Source organism: Cervus canadensis, chromosome 6, assembly GCF_019320065.1.
Source record: "Cervus canadensis isolate Bull #8, Minnesota chromosome 6, ASM1932006v1, whole genome shotgun sequence".
Classification (NCBI taxonomy): domain Eukaryota; kingdom Metazoa; phylum Chordata; class Mammalia; order Artiodactyla; family Cervidae; genus Cervus; species Cervus canadensis.
The window spans coordinates 16619415-16642712 of record NC_057391.1 but is presented as its reverse complement, the minus strand read 5'-3'; the positions used below and the strand labels follow the sequence as shown (position 1 = coordinate 16642712).

Sequence of the window (23298 nt, the reverse complement as noted above, 5' to 3'; positions counted from 1 at the left end):
CAACCATCTCATCCTCTGTTGTCCCCTTCTCCTCCTGCCCTCAATCTTTCCCAGCATCAGGACTCATTTTCCAATGAGTCAGCTCTTCACATCAGGTGGCCAAAGTACTGGAGTTTCAGCTTCAACATCAGTCCTTCCAATGAACACCCAGGACTGATCTCCTTCAGGATGGACTGGTTGGATCTCCTTGCAGTTCAAGGGACTCTCAAGAGTCTTCTCCAACACCATAGTTCAAAAGCATCAATTCTTCTGCGCTCAGATTTCTTTATAGTCCCACTCTCACAGCCATACATGACCACTGGAAAAACTATAGCTTTGACTAGGCGGACCTTTGTTGGCAAAGTAATGTCTCTGTGCTTTAATATGCTGTCTAGGTTGGTCATAACTTTCCTGCCAAGCAGTAAGCGTCTTTTACTTTCATGGCTGCAGTCACCATCTGCAGTGATTTGGGGGCCCAGAAAAACAGTCATCCACTGCTTCCACATGTGAGCACAGAATGGTGATTCAGTGTTGGTCACCAATGCCTGGAAACAAGGCAACGGGCTGCATGACTGTCCTGTCAGTGTCCTATCAGAGCTCTGTCAAAAACCTACCTGAGGATCATCTATTTACAACTGACTAGAGCCCAAACTCTGTAAGTTATATACTAACTTGTAGAAAACTAGGAAGATACCAATGTGACCTGAAAGCTTTTATTTAAAAAGAAATTCTCCCATCAAATGGAAGTGAACTAGAAAAAGACAAGGCTCACTCATGACTCAGCAACTACAGACCTCCAGGGACACACCACAACTTGTCTCTTCAGGTCACAGTATGTGCAGTGCTGACGCTCAAATAAGGACCCCACTTCAGGATCTATATGAGGCCTGGCTTTTCAGGTGTCAAAGACAAATCCTTAAGTGAGACACTTCAAGAAATCAAAAGGAAAGGAATACGGAATTCCAGGGTCTAGTGGAAAATTCTGTTATCTATAGAACTGGGTGATCACAAGAAAACCCAGAGAAGTTCTGGTCATGAGCCTGTGAACATCAGGATACCAGATGATCTCAGAAAGGTAAACAGAGGCTATAAAAAGAAGTAGAGTTAGATGGGAAGAATTTCAACAGCAAAGTGGTATAGAGGGGTTGGGAGTTCTTTGGTAGCAATGTAAACTTCACATATGGAAGCTGAGCAGGATCTCTCTAGCTTTGGAGCAGAAATCTTTGTTGGATCTGCTTGAATTTAAAGGCATATGGTTGCACTGGATTTTCATATGTGGTTCCAATGCCTTGGACTCAAAGACTGCAGTGCTTTGAGATGTGCGAGGGAGTAAATGTTATTGATTTAACCAGCAGGGGGCAACGAGTCACCCAAGACAAACAAGGAGACAGGGTGGTGGATGTCTTTCTCTCTTCTTTAGCAATCCTCAGCCAGGTTTGCCTAATAACCACTAAAGTACTGCCTCAGTATAGATTTGCATCTTCAAGGCTCACAGGCTCCTTGCTGTGACAAAGTCAGCTGACTGGAGAGCAGGAGGAATATGTTAAGGGTCAGATTTGCTTGTACTGATACTTCAGAAATATGCAATTTGGGAGAATGTGGAAAGTAGTCTTCTGACACATTTTTTTTTACTCCAGAACACTAAAAGTTTTAGAACTGTTTAATAGCTACTTTCTTTACATGAAAAATAAAGTGTGAGCAAAAGTAAACAAAAAACAGATGGAGGACTAGAAAGAGAAAGACAGACTTGTATCTTCAAAGAACAAAATATTAAAAAAAAAAAAAAAAATTATTTCCAAGAAGCCAGATAAACTGAAAAGAAGAAACAGTAATGTGGAGAAAAGAAAACCTTCATGCACTGTTGATGGGAATATAAATTGGTGAAGCCACTATGGAAAATGGTATGGAAATTCCTCCAAAGATTTGAAACAGGGGACTTCCCTGTTGGTGCAGTGGTTAAGGATCTGCCTGCCAATGCAGCGGGCATAGTTTGATCCCTAGTGCAGGAAGACACCACATACCATGGGACAACCAAGCCTGTGCACCACAACCACTGAGCCCACACTTTAAAACCCATGTGCTGCACCTACTGAAGCCCACAGGCCACGGGCCTGTGCTCCACAACCAGAGAAACCAGCACAACGAGAAGCCCTTGCACCACAACAAACAGTAGCCCCCACTCACTGCAACTAGAGAAAGTCTGTGCACAGTAATGAAGACACAGCTCAGCCATGGAGAAAGAAAGAATTCTAAAAAAAATTTAACATGGAACTACTATATGATCCAAAAATTCCATTTCTGGGTATATATCTGAAGAGAAAAACACCAATTAAAAAGATATGTGCACCCCTATGTTCATTGCAGCAATATTTACAATAGCCACAATATGGAAGCAAGCCAAGTCCCCATCAGTAGATGAATTGATAAAGAAGATGTAGTGTATATATACATGGAATATTACTCAGCCATAAAAAAAAATGGAAATCTTGCCTTTTGCAACAACATGGATGAACCTGGCAGGTATAATGCTAACTGAAATACATCAGGCAGAGAAAGGCAAAATACCATATGATTTCACTAATATGTGGAAAACAAAAAGCACAACAAAACAGAAATGGTTATAGAGAACAAACAGGTGGTTGCCAGAGTGGGTAGCGAGAAAGAAATAGGTGAGGGAGATTAAGAGACACAAACTACCAATTGCAAAATAAATGAGTCATGAGTATGAAACATATAGTGTGAGGAATGTAGTCAATAATTATGTAATATCTTTGGTGAGACATGGTAACTAGACTTACTGTGGTGATCACTTTGAAATGTATAGAAATATCAAATCACTATGTTGTGTAACAGGAACTAACAGAGATTTGGAGGTTGATTATATTCATAAACAAACAAAATCAGGAAAAGAAATCAGATTTGTGGTTACCAGAGGCAGGAAATGGGTGACAGGAGGGGGAACTGGATGAAGGCAGTCAAAAGATACAAACTTTCAGTTATGAGATAAATAAGTATACTAGGGACATAATGTACAATCAGTTCAATTCTGTCCCTCAGTCATGTTCACTCTTTGCGACCCCAGAACCGCAGCATGCCACGGCTCCCTGTCCATCACCAACTCCCGGAGTTCACCCAAAATCATGTCCATTGAGTCGGTGATGCCATCCACCCATCTCATCCTCTGTCGTCTCCTTCTCCTGTTACCCTCAATCTTTCCCAGCATCAGGGTCTTTTCCAATGAGTCAGCTCTTCGCATCAGGTGGCCAAGGTATTGGAGTTTCAGCTTCAGCATCAGTCCTTCCAATGAACACCCAGGACTGATCTTCTTTAGGATGGACTGGTTGGATCTCCTTCCAGTCCAAAGGACTCTCAAGAGTCTTCTCCAACACCACAGTTCAAAAGCATCAATTCTTCAGCGCTCAGCGTTCTTCACAGTCCAACTCTCGCATCCATACATGACACTGGAAAAACCATAGCTTTGATTGGATGGACCTTTGTTGACAAAGTAATGTCTCTGCTTTTTAATATGCTGTCTAGGTTGGTCATAGCTTTCCTTCCAAGGAGTAAGCATCTTTTAATTTTATTGCTGCAATCACCATCTGCAATGATTTTGGAGCCCAGAAAAATAAAGTCTCCCACTGTTTCCCCATCTATTTGCCACGAAGTGATGGGACCAGGTGCCATGGTCTTAGATTTCTGAATGTTGAGCTTTAAGCCAACTTTTTCTCTCTCCTCTTTCACTTTCAACAAGAGGCTCTTTAGTTCTCCTTCACTTTCTGCGATAAGGGTGGGGTCATCTGCATATCTGAAGTTATTGATATTTCTCCCAGCAATCTTGATTCCAGCTTGTACTTCTTCCAGCCCAGCGTTTCTCATGATGTACTCTGCATATAAGTTAAATAAGCAAGGTGACAATATACAGCCTTGACGTACTCCATTTCCTATTTGGAACCAGTCTGTTGTTCCATGTCCAGTTCTAACTGTTGCTTCCTGACCTGCATACAGGTTTCTCAAGAGGCAGGTCAGGTGGTCTGGTATCCCCATCTCTTTCAGAATTTTCCACGGTTTATTTTGATCCATGTAGTCAAAGGCTTTGGCATAGTCAATAAAGCAGAAATAGATGTTTTTCTGGAACTCTCTTGCTTTTTCGTTGATTCATCGGATGTTGGCAATAGGATAAATATAATTAACACTACTGTATGTTATAAGTGAAAGTGGTTAACAAAGTAAATCCTAAGAGTTCTCATCCCAGGGACACAAGTTTTCTGTTTCTTTCATTTTGTATCTATATATGAAATGGTGAATATTCACTAAACTTGTGATAATCACTTCATGATGTATATAAGTCAAATCATTTTGGGGAGAATGGATACATGTATATGTATGGCTGATTCCTTTTGTTGTTCACCTGAAACTATCAAACACTGTTAATTTGTTATACTCCAATACAAAATTAAAAAGTTCTTCTCAAAAACCATTATGCTATATATTTTAAACTTACACAGTGCTGTATGTCAATTATATCTTAATAAAACTGCAAGAAAACAAACAAAATCTACTTAAGGACTAAAAGAAGGACCTAAAAGTCATGATATTAAAGAATAAATGGAAACTAGATAAACAAATCAGAAACTCCAAGGATCAGAAAGTAGTGAAGAAGTCTCTGGGAGAGATGACCAGGAGCACCTATAAGGAAAGGCCTCAACTATATGAAAAGTTTCTTTTATGCCTCACTTTTATTGAAGTGAATGCTCTGGTGGCATACTCCAGAGGCATATGTAACCTTGTAAAAGTCACTTCATATCTTCATTTCTTCATCTGTAAATAAGGCAGCTGATCGCTGATATCTGAGTTCACTCCAAATTCTAATACTCTATGATTCTATAATTCTTCTAAATTCCCTCATGGTACCATAATGCTTAGCTTAACACTTGAGCCAACTGTGGTTGATAAACTACACTGATGGGAACTTTCAAGAAACCACAAAGAACAGACAAGAGCCTAGAACACTGGCACATGATCTTGAAAAAAGTATTTTACATTAATTACCATCAGACAGTGAGAATAAAAATTCAAAGTCCATGCTGTGGGGGCTGGGAAGGAATATGGAAGAGAGAAGCCACGCTTAGGTATAATACTGTATCTAAACTTCATGATAATATAAAAAATCAGTTTTGGATTTTACTAAACAGCCTTTCTTTGTAACACTGTAAAAGCTATTCAGTAGAACAGAATGGAAAGAAAACTGTTGAGCAAATCTCAATGGAATTAGTCAGGAATTGAGTAGCTGTACTACACAATAGATCCTTTAAAAGGGAACTGGGGAAGTTCATATAAGATATAATATGAAAAACACACTGAAAATATCATTTGAACAATAATCAGTATCACTAAATATCAGCAGGGTATTAGTTCCCAACAGATATCAAAATCTCAGTTCAGTCACTCAGTTGTGTCCAACTCTTTGCAACCACATGGACTGCAGCACACCAGGCATCCTTGTCCATCACCAACTCCCAGAACTTACTCAAACTCATGTCCATCAAGTCGGTGATGCCATCCAACCATCTCATCCTCTGTCATCACCTTCTTCTCCTGCCTTCAATCTTTCCCAGCATCAGGGTCTTTCCCATGAGTCAGTACTTCACATCAGGTGGCCAAAGTAATGGAGTTTCAGCTTCAACATCAGTCCTTATTCAGGAATGATTTCATTTAGGATGGACTGGTTGGATCTCCTTGCAGTCCATGGCATTCTCAAGAGTCTTCTCCAACATCACAGTTCAAAAGCATCAATTCTTCAGTGCTCAGCTTTCTTTATAGTCCACCTCTCACATCTATACACGACTACTAGAAAAACCATAGCTTTGACTAGATGGACCTTTGTTGGCAAAGTAATGTCTCTGCTTTTTAATATGCTGTCTAGGTTGGTTATACCTTTTCTTCCAAGGAGTAAGTGTCTTTTAATTTCATGGGTGCAGTTACCATCTGCAGTGATTTTGGAGCCCAAGAAAATAAAGTCTGTCACTATTTCCATTGTGTCCCCATCTATTTGCCATGAAGTGATAGGACCAGATGCCATGATCTTAGTTTTCTGAATGTGAGCTTTAAGCCAACTTTTTCACTCTCCTCTTTCACTTTCATCAAGAGGCTCTTTAGTTCTTCTTCAATTTCTGCCATAAGGGTGGTGTCATCCGCATATTTTAGGTTATTGATATTTCTCCTAGCAATCTTGATTCCAGCTTGTGCTTCCTCCAGTGCAGCGTTTCTCATGATGTACTCTGCATGTAAGTTAAATAAGCAGGCTGACAATATACACACTTAATGTACTCATTTTCCTATTTGGAACCAGTCTATTGTTCCATGTCCAGTTCTAACTGTTGCTTCTTGATCTGCAAACAGATTTCTTAGGGGCAGGTCAAGTGGTCTGGTATTCCCATCTCCTTGAAGAATTTTCCACAGTTTGCTGTGATCCATACAGTCCAAGGCATTGGCATAGTCAATAAAGCAGAAATAGATGTTTTTCTGGAACTCTCTTGCTTTTTTTTGATGATCCTGTGGATGTTGGCAATTTGATCTCTGGCTCCTCTGCTTTTTATAAAACCAGCTTGAACATCTGGAAGTTCATGGTTCACATACTGTTGAAGCCTGGCTTGGAGAATTTTGAGCATTACTTTGCTAGCGTGTGAGATGAGTGCAATCGTGTGGTAGTTTGAACACTCCTTGACATTGCCTTTCTTTGGGATTGGGATGAAAACTGACCTTTCTCAGTCCTGTGGCCACTGCTGAGTTTTCCAAATTTCCTGGCATATTGAGTGCAGCACTTTCACAGCATCACCTTTTAGGATTTGAAATAGCTCAACTGGAATTCCATCACCTCCACTAGCTTTGTTCGTAGTGATGCTTCCTAAGGCCCACCTGATTTCACATTCTAGGATGTCTGGCTCTAGATGAGTGATCACACCATTGTGGTTATCTGGGTCATTAAGATCTTTTTTGTATAGTTCTTCTGTGTATTCTTGCCACCCCTTCTTAATATCTTCTGCTTCTGTTAGTTCCATACCATTTTTGTCCTTTATTGTGCCCATCTTTGCATGAAATGTTCCCTTGGTGTCTCTAATTTTCTTGAAGAGATCTTTAGTCTTTCCCATTCTATTGTTTTCCTCTATTTCTTTCTTTTTTTTTTTTTTAAATACTCTTAAGGCATTTATTTATTAAAACGTTCTCTGCCAAGATTTCACATTAACTTAAAATTCAAATCAGTCTTTACATTTCTCTACTGAGGTCTCCACCTTCTCCAGCTATCAGTGCTACCAGCATCCACAAAGTGAGCCCCATGGTCAGCCTCTTTGTTCCCTGGGTGAACCAACTAGATGTTAATACTGCTCTGCTACAAGGTAAACGCTCCTAACTCAAAACTTATTGGAAAAGGAGTGAAACTTCTGCAAAGTGCACTTTTAGAAGAGGTACTTTTTGCTTATGAAAAGAAACCAGTGAGTCCTCTAAGAATAACAAAAGGGAGTATTTTACAGTTAAGCACATGATTTGGAGTGAAGAATTCAGATGTTGCTCGGCTGGTCCAGGCTATTAATACTCTTCCTGTTCCTCCTGTGGGCCCCCTTCATCAGGTATCACGAAGCCTTCGTCTGTGGCGTAGAGAATGTCCACGATCCTCTGCAGCACAGGGTTGTTCTCCCCCTCGTTCTCCTGGCAAATCAACTCAATGTTCCTCAGCTTTCCAAAATAGAAGTCTCTCTCCTTCTCCAAGTCTTCAACAGTAAGCTTCAATACGTTGACCTGCTGCATCAACTCAGCTGCTTCGTCATCTCCATTCCCTACACCAGGATTCTTCCGCACCACACCCGGGCCAGCCTTAGGGGTTGCAGTAGTTCTGTGTGTTGCAATGGGCCTCTGTGGAGCTGCACTGCTAGAGCTGAGAGGTTTCTTCGGTTTGTTCAGAGCAGGAGCAACGAGGGAGGGGGCCACTGCAGTTTCTTGACCTTGTCTGGCAGCTACAGGGTCATACTCTTTTCCATCATAGTTTGCATCAAAAAACTTCTTGAACCACTGAACGAATTCAAAATTGCCCTGAAACTTTCCTTTTACTAATTTGTCCACAGGAATTATTTTGTCAACACCCATCCTCTTAAAACCTGCTTGTAGTATTTTGAAGTTCTGGATGTATTCATGTTCTAGCTTAGCTTGGAATTTCACTTTCTTCAAGGCAATGGAGCCAGGGAACAACATGTCCATAAACTGACAATAGGCAGCCCCTGAGCACAACTGTTCAATCTTTGTCAGATTCAACTGCAGAGACTCATTGATCCAGGCCAGCATGTCATGTCGACTGAGGTTATCGCTGGTGACCGACGTTGAGTACACGTTCACTGCCATCTTCCGGCTCCGGTTCCGTCTTCGTCTCGTTCAAATCGCCTGACCCCGCCCGCCCGCCCGCGCGATGACCTCACACGCACCCCCCCCTTACGCGCGGACGTAAAAGCTGTTTTCCTCTATTTCTTTGCATTGATCACTGAGGAAAGCTTTCTTATCTCTCCTTGCTATTCTTTGGAACTCTACATTCAAATGGGTCTATCTTTCCCTTTCTCCTTTGTCTTTAGCTTCTCTTCTTTTTTCAGCTATTTGCAAGGCCTCCTCAGACAACTATTTTGTCTTTTTACATTTCTTTTTCTTGGGAATGGTCTTGATCACTGCCTCTTGTATAATGTCACGAACCTCCATCCATAGTTCTTTAGGCACTCTATCAGATCTAATCCCTTGAATCTATTTTTCACTTCCACTGTATAATTGTAAGGGATTTGATTTAGGTCATACCTGAATGGTCTAGTGGTTTTCCTATTTTCTTCAAATTAAGTCTGAATTTGGCAGTAAGGAGTTCATGATCTGAGCCACAGTCAGCTCCCGGTCTTGTTTTCGCCGACTGTATAGAGCTTCTCCATCTTTGGCTGCAATGAATGTAATCAATCTGATTTCAATGTTGACATCTGGTGATGTCCATGTGCAGAGTCTTCTCTTGTGTTGTTGGAAGAGGGTGTTTGCTATGACCAGTGTGTTCTCTTGGCAAAACTCTGTTAGCCTTTGCCCTGCTTCATTTTGTACTCCAAGGCCAAATTTGCCTGTTACTCCAGGTATCTCTTGACCTCCTACTTTTGCATTCCAGTCCCCTATAATGAAAAGGACATATTTTTGGGGTGTTAGTTCTAGAAGGTCTTGTAGGTCTTCATAGAACCATTCAACTTCAGCTTCTTCAGGATTACTAGTCAGGGCATAGACTTGGATTACTGTGATATTGAAAGGTTTGCCTTGGAAACAAATAGAGATCATTCTGTTGTTTTGAGATTGCACCCAACTACTGCATTTTGGACCCTTTTATTTACTATGAGGGCTATTCCATTTCTTCTAAGGGATTCTTGCCCACAGTAATAGATATAATGGTCATCTGAATTAAATTCACCCATTCCAGTCCATTTTAGTTCACTGATGCCTAAAATGTCAGTGCTTACTCTTGCCATCTGCTGTTTGACCACTTCCAATTTGCCTTGATTCATGGACCTAACATTCCAGGTTCCTATGTAATATGGCTCTTTACAGCATCAGACTTTACTTCCATCACCAGTCACAACTACCAACAGGTATTATTTTTGCTTTGGCTCTGTCTCTTCATTCTTTCTGGAGTTATTTCTCCACTTCTGTAGCATATTGGGCACCTACCGACCTGGGGAGTTCATCTTTCAGTGTCCTATCGTTTTGCCTTTTCATACTGTTCATGGGGTTCTCAAGGCAAGAATACTGAAGTGGTTTGCCATTCCCTTCTCCAGTGGGCCACGTTTTGTCAGAACTCTCCATCACGACTCGTCCGTCTGGGTGGCCCTACACAGCATGGTTCATAGTTTCACTGAATTAGACAAGGCTGTGGTCCATGTAATTAGACTGGTTAGTTTTCTGTGATTTTGGTTTTCATTCTGTATGCCCTCTGACAGATAAGGATAAGAGGCTTAGGGAAGCTTCCTGATGGGAGAGACTGACTGAGGGGTAAACTGGGTCTTATTCTGATGGGCAGGACCATGCTCAGTAAATCTTTAATCCAATTTTCTGTTGATGGATTTTCTGTGTGTTCCCTCCCTGGGTGGAGGTAATGAAGATAGTGGTGACCTCCTTCAAAAGGTCCCGTGCACGCACTGCCACACTCAGTACCCCCGACCCGGCAGCAGGCCACCGCCGACCCACGCCTCTGCCAGAGACTCCTGGACACTCACGGGCAAGTCTGGGGCAGTTTCTTGTGGAGTCACTGCTCCTTTCTCCTGGGTCCTGGTGCATACAAGGTTCTGTTTGTGCCCTCCAAGAGTCTGTTTCCCAGTCCTGTGTAAGTTCTGGTGGCTCTATGGTGGGATAAATGGCAACTTCCTCCAAGAGGGCTTATGCCTTACCCAGGTCTGCGGCACCCAGAGGCCCTGCCCCTGCAGCAGTCCACTGCTGACCCATACCCTGCAGGAGACACTCAAACACAGTTCTGGCTCAGTCTCTGTGGGATCTCTAAGTCCTGGTACACACAAAGTTTGTTTGAGCCCTCTGAACATGTCTGGAGGGTAAGGGGTTTGATTCTAAATGCAATTTCACCCCTCCTACCATCTTGCTTATGGCAGACACCACTGTTATGGTAGAAAGCAAAGAACTAAAGAGCCTCTTGATGAAGGTGAAAGAAGAGAGCAAAAAAGCTGGCTTAAAACTCACATTCAGAAAACTAAGATATCTGGTCCCACCACTTCATGGCAAACAGATGGGGAAACAGTGGAAACAGTGGCAGACTTTATTTTCTTGGGCTCCGAAATCACTGCAGATGGTGACTGCACCCAGGAAATTAAAAGACACTTGCTCCTTGGAAGAAAAGTTATGACCAACCTAGACAGCATATTAAAAAGCAGAGACATTACTTTGCCAACAAAGGTCCATCTAGTCAAAGCTATGGTTTTTCCAATAGTCATGTATGGATGTGAGATTTGGACTATAAAGAAAGCTGAGCACTGAAGAATTGATGCTTTTGAATTGTGGTGTTTGAGAAGACTCTTGAGAGTCCCTTGAACTGCAAGGAGATCCAACCAGTCCATCCTAAAGGAAATCAGTCCTGTATATTCATTGGAAGGACTGATGATGAAGCTGAAACTCCTGTACTTTGGCCACCTGATGCAAAGAACTGACTCATTTGAAAAGATCCTGATGCTGGGAAAGACTGAAGGCAGGAGAAGAAGGGGATGACAAAGGATGAGATGGTTGGATGCCATCACTGACTCGATGGACATGAGTTTCAGTAAACTCCGGGAGTTGGTAATGGGGATGCCTTGCATGCTGCAGTCCACGGGGGTCGCAAAGAGTCGGACACAACTGAGTGACTTAACTGAACTGAACTGAACCGTCTTGCTGGGGCTTCTCCTTTGCCCTTGGACATGGGGTATCTTTTTTTGGTGGGATCATTATCAAAATCTGCAAGTGTTTAAATCCCTTATGTGAAATGGCAGAGTATATGTAGACTTTAAATCACCTCTAGACTACTCATAACATGTACTACAATGTGAATGCTATATAAATAGTCTCCAGGAACACAGTAAATTCAAGATTTACTTTCTGGAACTTTCTGGAATATTTTTTTCAAGTGTTTTTCGATACTCAGTTGAATCTGTGGATGAAAAACTGGAATCAGATAGCCGACTATAATTTGACAGTCACAAAGTATCAAATGCCCACCCTTAGTTAAGCACTGAGAAGAATCACAAGTGAAACACATAAGCTTAATGTGAATACACATATTTAAAATATAGCCTAATAAAACATAAAGGCCAAAATCTGTTATTTACTCCCACATATGATATGGCTCTGTAAAGCAATGGAAATAATACTTAATAAATGCTATGGGCTTCCCAGGTGGCGCTAGTGGTAAAGAAGCCGCATGCCAACGCATGAGACATAAGAGACATGGGTTTGATCCCTGGGTTGGGAAGATACCCTAGAGGAGGGCATGACAACCCACTCCAGTATACTTTCCTGGAGAATCCCTTGACCAGAGAAGCCTGGTGGGTACAGTCCGTGGGGTCACAAAGAGTCGGACACAACTTGGGCTTCCCTGGTGGCTCAGACGGTAAAGAGTCCACCTGCAATGCGGGAGACCTGGGTTCAACCCCTGGGTTGAGAAGATGCCCTGGAGAAGGGAAAGGCTACCCACTTCGGTATTCTGGCCTGGAGAATTCCATGGACGGTATAGTCCATGGGGTGGCAAAGAGTCAGACATGGCTGAGTGACTTTCACGTTCAATAAATGTTGTTTGGTTTGAATAACTGTCAATATGAAACTCATAAAGCAAATTATAAACGAATCTTAATCCAATCAAACAGTCTTTCAAAAACATTATTCTGTTAGGTTCTTAAGTATTATTCAATGTTGAGTTGCCATCTAGAGACCACAGGAGGACTCAACGTTAGTCCTAAGTATAACAAACAATGACTGATCTATAACGATTACCTGTTTTTCCCCAACAGAAGCACACGGAGGGATCTCAGAGTAGAAAGTCCACTAATTTCTTCAATCTGATTATCATATAGATCCAAGAATATTAGCCTCTGGAGATTGGAGATATTCTGGATCTGAGTTATAGAATTGTGCTGAAAGTTCAGGAGACGAAGGTGCTCTTCCCCGTCAATAATAGGACACACGGTCAGCTTCTGCCTAGAAAACATGTTTAAAGTTAGTAAGGTTCTGATTCAGCAGCCTGCCTTGTCTCAAAAATATTAATAGTAGTATCTTTGTATGCCCACGCTGTGAGAAGAAGAAAAACAGAACCACTTCTTGACTTCATGAACCAAGCATTCTAGATCTAATTGTAAGTCACTCATATAAAAACTGATATAGTTTGGCAAGGGTAGTTATTAAAATTAAATCTAGCTCTCATAGTATTAAAAAAAACTCCAGTATTAATTATTTCATATAAAGTTAACCATCAGAAAACACGCAGTGTAATTGCCTTCTGTGGGAGAGGTTGAGATGATTCAAGGAACCATGTCACATAACCAGAGAAATGTGCTTGCTATTAACCCACTGATATACTGCTCAGGCATTGCTCAGCTAGAAAGTTTGCTTAACCCCTTGCTGTTAGATATGTACTGCTGAGAAGGTTTCTCTGCTGGTTACAATGCTAAGATAAGGTTGAAATCCTTCATCCACTATTCTACTGCAGATACTTTGCTAGATTTAAAGATAGGGATTGAGTCCTAAACACACTTATTCATTCAAAATTTGTTAAGGGTTTATTTTGTCCAGGGTTTTGTTTTAGATGCTGGGGATACAGAACTGAACAAAACTCCCCATGTCTGTGGAGTTTACATTCTACTCGGAGGAGACAAACAATAAATGACAATAAATGTGCTAAGTTAAATATTTAATATGTGAGAGGGTGATAAGTGCTGAGAAGAAAAAGCAGAGAAAGGTGCTGGAACTGTCAGAGTTGAAGGAGTTGCTGCTTTGGAGAGCTGGGGCAGGGAAGGCTATCCCTAGGTGGTGACATTGGAGCAAAGATCTGATGGAGGTAAGAAAGTGAGCCTAACACGTGGTGAAATAGCATTCCAGGCAGAGGGAACAGCAAATGCAAAACCCCCGAGGTTTAAGCACTCTCGGTGTATTCAGGGAGCAAGTATGCAGTAGCAGGGTGAGTGAAGGCCAGACTAGGAGCAGGTGAGGTCAATTAGGTAAAAGGGAACGCAACTGAATAGTGCTGAGAAACCTATTGGAGGAGTATATTTTGAAGTTTTTTTCCTATCCTAAAACCCATTTTTATCAATGTCATACTTTAGAACCTCTATAGTACTCTTCTAGAGTATAGTCAAGCTCCTTTACATTACATAGATATAAAATTTCTCTGCATACTCCTGGAAGGATAAATTTAAAACTGGCAACAGTGATTATACCTAGGTAGGAGAACTAAATGGCTGAAAAACAAGGGGGAGGAAGAGAGACTTTTGTACCTTTCAAATCTTGTACTATGTCTACATATTATCTAGTCAAAAAAATTAAATAAGTTGTCCTCACCTTTCTAGGGTCAACCTGTCTGAGTAAAGAATTTTCTCTTCAGAAGAACGTTGGAGAATGGGAAATGAAGGCATTGATGAGCTCACCAAATTAATATGATCACCTATTAAAAATAATATACAAATTATTTGAATAAGAAAAATCTTTCAGATCTTGAAACTAAAATCACCTCATATTTGGAGAACTTTGGCACCTATCAATATCCTTTCTAGAAAATACAGCTTCCATAGCTCTCTGTATTTGAAACTAAAGTTCAGCTTGTTTTCCTCCTCAGGTCTAAACTATCTGTTCTGTACATACCAAATAATTTTTCCCTTGCCTTGTAGATTGGTTGATAGTACAGGACTACTCTAGTGCTACATTTATCCCTTATAATCCTGACTCCTAATACTTTATTTTAACTCTCTTATAACTGAGATGATAGTCCCTCATTACCAGATACATTTGGGCCAGCACTATGACAGCCCTGCCGGATTCTGGACTTTGAAGGTGTCTGAATGGAAGAATCTCCAAATGCTGATAAGGAGCTCGTGGCAGTTTTCATTTCCAGCCCACATAGTTCTGTCACATTTGTTGTGGATGAGATGCAGGATGATTTATTATGAAGCGAAGGACTTATTACTCTTCCATCTCCTTCAAAATATCAAAAAATTTATCACAAAGCTACACAGTACATGACTTTAGAGAAATATAGAGAAAGTAGTTTTGGATAGCAAATGTAAACCTCGAATCATCCTTTTTTCTTTGTATGTTCAGCTACTATTGGTAGAGAACATTCCAGAGACCAAAGTGGATGTCAATAAATCTTGCACATTTGCAGTGAGGTTTTTAGTTAGGGTCTAACAGGTATTTGACACCCCTATGAGGCTTATAAGCTGTTGGTTTGATGTTGTCCCTGCCATTAAGTAGCTTTCAATCTAGTGGGCATATGAAAGTAATAAACTGTACAGAACACAGGCACAAAATGCAGAATAAAAAAACAATACCTATTTATATATTCACACATAAATGTGTCTGGTTATTTTTCACTTAAAGAAGATCAGAGATGGGTTTCAGTGGAGGTGGATATTAAGATATATTCTAAAGACCTAGAAGAATGTAGAATAGTTAATAAAAGATGCTGAGAAGCTCCAGAAATGAAGTAAGACTTGAGCAATGGGTCAAAAATACCAATTTGAACACCAGAAGAAACTGACTATTTTCTTCTACCAAGAGAAAATTTCCTGAAAGCAGCAACTGATGTGGATGGAAGCAAAAAGCAATAAAACGGAACCTAAAGTGCCACAGAATTCTACTGCTTAAACTGACTGATAAGACCAAAAGATGAACCTAAATATAGGAAGCTATCATTCTTTGGGAGGCCATCTTAAAATCAAGTTCCATACATATCATATTAAAGAGCTGTAAAGCAATGATATTTGCTAACATCTCCAGGTATGCAAGATATATATCAAAGTGCACATGCCTGGCTTCTTGAACAAAATACTAGTGTTCACACCCCCCACTCTTCTGAATATCATGAAATATCAAGATAATTGATAATGATGTTCTAGAGCACAAGCATTCAGAACAAAGATCATGTCCATAAATGAACTGGTCTTGTGACATGACCAGTTGCTAGCAAAATACCCAAGCAACCATAAGTCAGTAAACTGATTTGGAAATCAAAAACTGAATAGTTAAAAAAACAAAAACTCGAGTAAGGATTAACTGATTAAGGATTAACTGGTCAGCTAAAAATAATAAAGGAAAAATTCCAAACAATAAACAACCTTGATTTTCCTTGTTAGTGTCAGAGTTAGGTTTTTAAATTACTTTGTTAAGGCTTCAAGCCAGTGCTCAATTTAGAAAGCAAATTTAAATTTAATAAGACTTGGGATGTGGAGACAATAATCAAGGAGTAAATTTCACTTACAGTCAGTTAATAAAGGAATTTCATCCTCACTCTTTCCACCTCTTATTATACACAGAAGTCAAAATCATGATCTGCATGATGAGCTTACTATCATGATCAGTATGACATACATCTTACAATAAATAGCAGAATACGAGAATGATGAGATAGAAAGGCCTTAAAATCCACAAACAAGGCCCTCTAAACAACTGGGGACCAGAGTGATCTGTAATCGAAACATCCACAATAAATACCCACACACATATACATAGAGTAGAGGTATGTATCAAATACCCATACATACATATATGTGAACTGTTTCATCCTGCTTTAAAGCAAAATTTTAATTGAAACATTTTCTGTTATTGGTAATTTCATATATCACTATTTAATGTACCAAATAGTAGCTTTTGTCTTCCTAATTAAATTTATAGGCTCCTGGAGAAATGGAGCTCATTTTATATTCTTTATATTCTTTGCAGAATCTAAATTCAGTAGGCAATCATTAAATTAACTGATTTTCCAATTTATTGAGAGTTAGTCAGAAATCTATTTTGTGAATGTTATTTCTGTTAAAAAAGAACATCAGAAACTCTTGCATTTTAGTTTAAAAATTCTGAATGAATTCTTTCATAATTAGAATCCCAAAGTGTTTAAAGGCATAATGGTATACATTTGGTAAGAGTTTTTACTACACCACACCCTAGACATATGATGGATGGAGGGGTAGATGAGATGGATGGGTGAGTGGATGGATAGACGGAGAGATGGGCAGGGGGATGGACAGATGGTTGGCTGGATAGATGGATAATACAGTAAATGTTCATATGCTTGTCCACTCAGCCGTATCTTTGACCGTGTTGGTAATCAAAATCCTGATTTTGTATTTTTCATGATTCATCATGATGTTAAGAGTTAAGCACTACCTCTTCCTCTCTATATACATATTTTGGCATTCTTATTCAAGGGATTTAATTAATTCAGGCCTGGAACTGAGATTTTACTGTATAGTAGTCCCTGGCTGACATAAAACTTCAAGGATACAGGGCTTAACTCTTAACATTAATATAAAAAGCCTAAAAGAAATCATATACCAAGTTTAAGACCAAGTAGCCTAACTAAAACAAAGAGTATCTTTACTTTGGGCTGAGAGTACCACTGGTTAATTTATGGCATATGTTCAATTTTGAAAACCATAATTAATTTTGAAAAACATAAAAATATGAAAGGAAGTAAAATTAATTACAATCATTCAGTATCAGAATTCAGTTTATTAGATAGAGATTCCCTCATTTTTCCTGATAAATGGCTACTTAAAATTTTTCCAAAGTTTTGTGCCTTTGGAGGAAGAACAGTGAGTATAGAAGTCAAGAATACAGCTACACACTGTGAGGCCTTCTTTGCATAAAACTGCCTGGAACTAGGAAGGAGGCACATTTGGAAACAATCAGGTACAAATTTTAGAGAGAATGCTTTTGAATAAAATCTTTTAATGAAAAAAATAGGTTTATTTTTCCCTAAGGAATTAATTTGTATTTTATGGGTCATTATTTATGTATAGGATTTTATCCATCTTTCAGGTTCACAAAATTCAGTGCCTCTATACTATTTCCTCATTAGCAAATATCTAGAAATACTTAAACACTTAAATAAATTTATTCAGCCAGATATACACAAATCTGTCTACCAACTTCATCCTCTAACTCAAGAATACCTTGGGGAAAGTATTTAAGTTTGGCTCATGATTCAGAAAACAAATTTAAGAGTTATTATCAAAAATGTAAAGGAAGCTCACAATGTAAACACAAGAAAATTCTATTTGAAAATTTTCAGGTTCACATCTATAGCTCTGTGCCTAATACAGTGTCTGGCACACAGAACATACTCAATGGATATGTACTGAACTGAACCAAAGAAGGGAAGACAGATGTTCTCTGCACTATGGAACAGTGGTTAGGCTGATGTCATGTCCAGCAATTGACCAAGAGAAGAATTCAAGATATAGGAAACAGAAAAGTGATGTCAGATTAGCTGGGCCCAAGAGGAAAGTCCAGAAATTACAAAACAAAAAAAGAAAGCTAATATTGAAAATTGCCACATGTTCATGTAAGATGAACAATCTAGAGAGGCCTATACCGATTATCCTTCTCATGCAATAACTCCTAGATGAGGACAGTACCGTATGTAAGTATTTTGCAGTACTTAAGACTAGTACATTACAGACAGCTAACAATTGTTGACAACTAAGTAACAACTCAAAAGTTCTAAAGAAGATTTCTCCTTGAATTGAACAATACATTTCAGAAATATAACCAGATCATATGAGGCTGTTTTTCAAAGGGTAGTCCACAAACCACATCCATCAGAATCTCTTGAGAAGTTATTAAACCACACTTTTCCAAATCCCACCCAAGACCTACAAAGTCAGAATGGGGAAGGGGATGAGGGAAGCACTAAGAATCTGCATTCCTAATAAGATCTTGCATGATGCCACACAAATGTCAAAGCCCTTTGATATAATTCTATAATTATGTGTGTTAGTAAGGGAAAGAGATAGCTTCTTTTCTACTCCTGACTTTCCATTCTTTCCACTGTGTCCTTACTTACTAAATATCTGTGTTCCCATAGTCTTACCCTCACTAATTAGCTATTTTTCCTAATTCTAAGACATTATTTGGAAGCTTCTTTCTAATTCTCTTGTGTATAGCCCACTCCAAACTAAAATATGACAGTTTTTCCTATATTAGAAAAAACCTACTATGTTGTCTACATAAAATCAATTCTGATTTAAACAAATGCCCAGTGTATTTGGTAACCAATGAATACTGTCATCTTTAATTGAAGTCTATTTGGATCCAGAAATTCAACATTATTAAACAATATTAAAGATGAAAAATCATATCTGATCTCTATTCTCTGACAATACCTTGTCTACTTGAGTAGTTTCTTTCAAGGTCATGTTGTAAGAGTCGACCAGGGAATGATGGCGTTTCTCTATTTAGCTTGAATTCAACCTAAAAAACATTTGACACAACATTCAGAGAATGTTTTATAAATTTATTTGTACCTTTTTAGATTCTAGATTTAAGTGATATCATATGATATCTGTCCTGCTCTGTCTGACTTACTTCACTCAGTATGACAATGTCTAAGTCCATCCATGTTGCTGCAAATGCCATTATTTCATTCTTTTTTATGACTGAGTAATATTCCATTCTATATATATACCACATCTTCTTTGTCCTTCATTTAAGAATTCCTCCAGTAACATCTATTTTAAAACTTTTTAGAAAAAACTTGAATTGTGCCAGTTGAAGGTGTCCAACTTGGTCAAAGAAGAAAAATTTGTGTTGTGTCTTGAGACATAGTTGTGTGGGAGATGGGTGAGTATATCTGAGTGCTCAGGTGACATGAGGGTAAGAAAACATGTGTATCTCAAAGATCAAATCAAAAGCCAGAAACTAAGGAAATGCCAGGGAGAATATGGGCAAATTGTTTGTGGAAAAGAATGTTCAAATCTTAATTTCTAAATCTCATTAGGGCTAATAAATTTCCACTGCTAATCAATTTTTTCTGGAATGTTAGATATGGGCCCCCAAATTATCACATTTTATCCAATGTAAGAGTCCATCAGTAGTAAAACATGCCATCATTTTACCCACTACTAAGAAAGAAAAACTTTCCCGATTAAAATATTAATATGATCTGCCATCAGTTTTAAGAAGGATCCTGATTTAAGAAATGCTTAAATATCAAAAAAGAAAAAAAAACCCCATCTTACCTCTTTCAATTGATGAAATAAGATTCAGTTTGTAAAGGAAGTGAGGTTTTTTCGGTTTTGCTTTTATTTTTTTAAATTGATGTACAGTTGATTTATAATACTATATTAGCTTCAGATACAGGATGTTGTGATTCAGTACTTTTATAAATTATACTCCATTAAAAGTTATTACAAAATAATGGTTATAATTCTCTGAGATATACAATATATCCTTCTTGCTTATCTATTTTATACACAATATTTTTTATCACTTAATCCTATACCCCTAATTTGTCCCTCCCCCTTCCCTCTCTTTGGTAACTACTAGTTGGATTTGTGTAGGCAAAAAATAAAAATTAGCTTCAAAGTAGAGACCAAAGTAAATATACTTATATTTTCCAGTTTAGACTCTGCTTTTTAAATCATGCTATTTGTGCAGAATATAAAACAATTGATATTCAATCTAAATACAAATCTACTTGAATCTTACTTTGTTTTTTTCAGGAAGCGATGATGTTTGAATAACCAGATGAAGCCCACAGTTCACCTACAATGTAAAAATTAAACCATAAAATATGCTCTTAACTTATACACACACACACTCCTCCCCAAAACAGTACATAAAGATATAACCAAAAAAATTTGAATGAAACAGAATGCTCACTTTGTTTGTTTCTGGTAAATTATCATGTTCTGGATATTTGCTGAAAACAATAAAATTACAACTAATAATTAAAAGGTTTCACTGTGATTTATCTTCCAAAATGTCTGCAATTTAACCCTCTACTTAGCACCTCAGGCCTTCGTCACCTGCCATTTGAGGTCTAAGTAAATATCTCAGTGAAACAGGTAAAGGAGGTGGGGTGCCTGTTAGTATTTTATTAATTAAAAAAAAAAAAAAAAGGAATTGACCAGTTAAAGGAATTTAAATGAAGCTTAGCCTTTCACAGCAGACCAGCTCCACCTTCTGGGAAGCGCAGATCCTGGACAAGACTTTAAATACCCATCACACAATGTTAAATACCCTCCAAGTGCCTTGGTCCAGTCCAGGAACCTCAAGCCTCGGTCAGACAATAGCTTGAGTAGACTGAGCGGTCCTGGTCTCAATACAGCTCATCACCTAGGACAAAGACGCCAGTCAGAAATGACGGTACGAGTGGAAATAAAGAGAAAGTAGGAAACCCAACCTACGTTGCTTGCAGCCCGGCCAGAAACAGAGCGGTATTTCCCGGGAATCATGGCAGGAGACAGTCCAAGAAGATCAGTTAGATCTGCCTTAGAAATGACGCTACAGCACAGATTCAGAGACCGAAAGGGGTCATCTCCTAGGCAACCCGCTCAGGAGTTACCATGGAAACCGTCATTTCCGGTCTGGTCCTCCCCCAAATCCACTGGTCAGTACACTCGTTAGAGCCTCTGGTTATATTTGAGGGGCCCAAAATGTCAGCATTTCCTCGTTCTAGTTTCCTGGTTTCAGAAAAAACAGAGCGTTAAGGTGGAGAGGAGAATAAAACGAGGAAGAGGCCGGCCACCTCGGTAGCTATGACAACCACCACTTCCGGTCCGTCCCTCTTTACTGCCCACCTCAGCTGGGCCCGCGCGAAATTTGTATCCCCTTGCCTGCTCTCAGGGGAAGACTGCTGGAAGGAGGAGGACCTCCAACAGCCGGGTACTCTCCAAGGTAGGGGCCGCAGTTTGGCACTTTCTCGCGGCCAAAGAAGATGCAGCAGAGACGGAGTCGGCAGGTGAGGGCGCTGGGAGTGCGAGGTCGTGCTGAGGGTGCCGGTTCCCAGCTCCCAGTCCCCAGCCCCGAGGCCGCTGCCGTGCCCATCCGCTGCGGCAACACCACCAAGTCCGGGAAGTTGCTGTTTCGCTTTCCCAAAGGGCGGGGCCGTGCGGCTGCTGTGGACAGCTTCGTGCGGGGCCGCCGGCCAACTGGTACCGTTGTAGTGACAGCTCCGTCATCTGCTCCGAACACTTCGCTCCCGTCTGTTTTGATGTCTCTTCGGTTATCCAGAAGAATCTGCGCTTCTCCGAGCGCCTGAGACCCGTGGCGGGCGCCGTGTCCGTCTTGCACCCGGTGGCCTCCCTGCTGAAACCTAAGGGGAAAGAAGAGGAGACGGAGCGGACGGCCGAGGAAGGGAGGAAAGCCCCAGGCAGTCAGGCAGCCCCAGGCTACCCCAGGGCCAACCTCCTGTACTTTCCTCTGGCCCGCCAAGAGGGCTTTCGGCTTCACAGATAAAGGGCCACCCGAAGAGTCCCCCGAGGGTCTCGCAAGGACCCCGGTCTGTGGCTAGGCTCCTTCACTTAGTGTCATCTTGGGAAAGTCACCTCAGCACGAAGGTTTTTGTTAATCAGTGATCTCCAAGAGCCTATTTAGCATTAACACTCTGGAATTATAGTTTCTTCTACCTCCTGTTCCCCAAAACACACACGCACACTCTTTCTTTTCCTTCACGTTATAGAGAAGCCTTCATTCTCTGCTCCTGAGTTTTTAAATACAAAGGATTTAATTTGAGTAAATCTCAAGAAATGAGGTACTTTAAACTTTGTGCATAGCGTATCATTGTATGATAAGCTGCAAGAATTATCAATTATACCGTCAAAATGGTGGGGGACTGGGAATGCAAGATGCTGATGAAAATAGGGCTTTGCTGATGGACATCCCTTCCCCCTCCTAAACTTCCTCTTGACTAGTTGCCTTTAAATTAAATCGTTCCAGTGAGCTGAATTCTCCTATCCTGCTCTCTTCTGCCTACTTTCTCGGTACTCATAAGATTGATTACACTTATTTTGCATCTGGTCGTTACTGCCTTCTTCCCAACTTCCCAACTTCTCAGCCTTCTTTGAGTTAGTCAGACTTCAGCCCTATCACTGTAACATAGATTAACTTATGACTCTTCATTGGATCTAAAAGGTGTTCAGTTTTAGAGATAGGAAGGGTTCACCAAGAAGTCAGCAGACCTGTAACTGACATTCTGGTTTTGAATATACAGAGGTATTCTTGAATTTTAGAGCTGAAGAAAACCTAAGTGATCATATAGTCTAGATTCACAATTTATGCACAAGGAAGCCAATCCAAGGTTAATTTCCTCAGGTTAATTGCCTATAATCTTTTCTCTAGGTCCAATCACCAGACAGAAACTTTCTGCAATACCAACCTGCTTCCTACATGGGGTGGGTGCTTAAGACCCTTTAATGACATCCAGCAGTTATTAAGGTGGAGAATAAAATTATTAACAAAGTCCCTGCATGCTTTTTGCCCCTGCTTGCGACAGCAGTCCTGCTCCAGTCCATGGTCTTTGTTGCTCACTGTGCACCAATCATGCTGATCTTTTCCGTTTTTGAACATACTATATTCTTTCCTACCAAGTCTTTTCTGAATTATTTCATATAATGCCCTGGAATTATGCCCCTGCCATTCCCCATCATCACCAATTAAATCCTTTTACTTCAAAAATCTGTTCAAACATCCTTCCCTTTTGATCTCCTAATTTTATATTCTCATTCTTCAAACACTTCAGTAGCACATGTATTCAGCTGCACTCATCACAGTTGTCATGAAATAATTATGTATTTT

At 39.9% G+C, this 23298-nt stretch overlaps 3 protein-coding genes across 9 annotated transcripts in view; 1 reads left to right on the top strand and 2 right to left on the bottom strand.

Moving 5' to 3' along the window:
- LRRC49 (leucine rich repeat containing 49) overlaps positions 1-21230 on the bottom strand; it is a 154987-nt gene extending 133757 nt beyond the window's left edge. For 2 of the 7 annotated variants that reach the window (XM_043470942.1, XM_043470947.1), the window contains exons 1-6: positions 20910-21230; positions 20209-20265; positions 18885-18972; positions 14500-14697; positions 14065-14167; positions 12505-12708 (exon numbers count right to left, since the gene is read on the bottom strand). In XM_043470942.1, coding sequence (XP_043326877.1) covers positions 12505-12708; positions 14065-14167; positions 14500-14697; positions 18885-18972; positions 20209-20265; positions 20910-20957 — 698 coding nt within the window. In that variant the 5' untranslated portion in view covers positions 20958-21230. Of the gene's footprint in view, positions 1-12504; positions 12709-14064; positions 14168-14499; positions 14698-18884; positions 18973-20208; positions 20266-20742; positions 20839-20905 lie in introns of all 7 variants that reach the window. The other 5 variants (XM_043470946.1, XM_043470944.1, XM_043470943.1 and 2 more) reach the window with 5 other exon arrangements.
- On the bottom strand, positions 7153-8425 carry LOC122443111 (microtubule-associated protein RP/EB family member 1-like). Its single transcript, XM_043470950.1, has one exon. The coding sequence runs from the start codon at positions 8368-8370 to the stop codon at positions 7564-7566; it is 807 nt and encodes a 268-aa protein (XP_043326885.1). The 5' UTR covers positions 8371-8425; the 3' UTR covers positions 7153-7563.
- Positions 21231-21366: 136 nt separating the features above from the next.
- Positions 21367-22535, top strand: THAP10 (THAP domain containing 10). Its single transcript, XM_043470951.1, is given in 3 exon segments — positions 21367-21620; positions 21623-21829; positions 21832-22535. Coding segments are annotated over 3 exon segments (636 nt in total). The 5' UTR covers positions 21367-21439; the 3' UTR covers positions 22080-22535.
- The last annotated feature ends 763 nt before the right edge of the window (positions 22536-23298 follow it).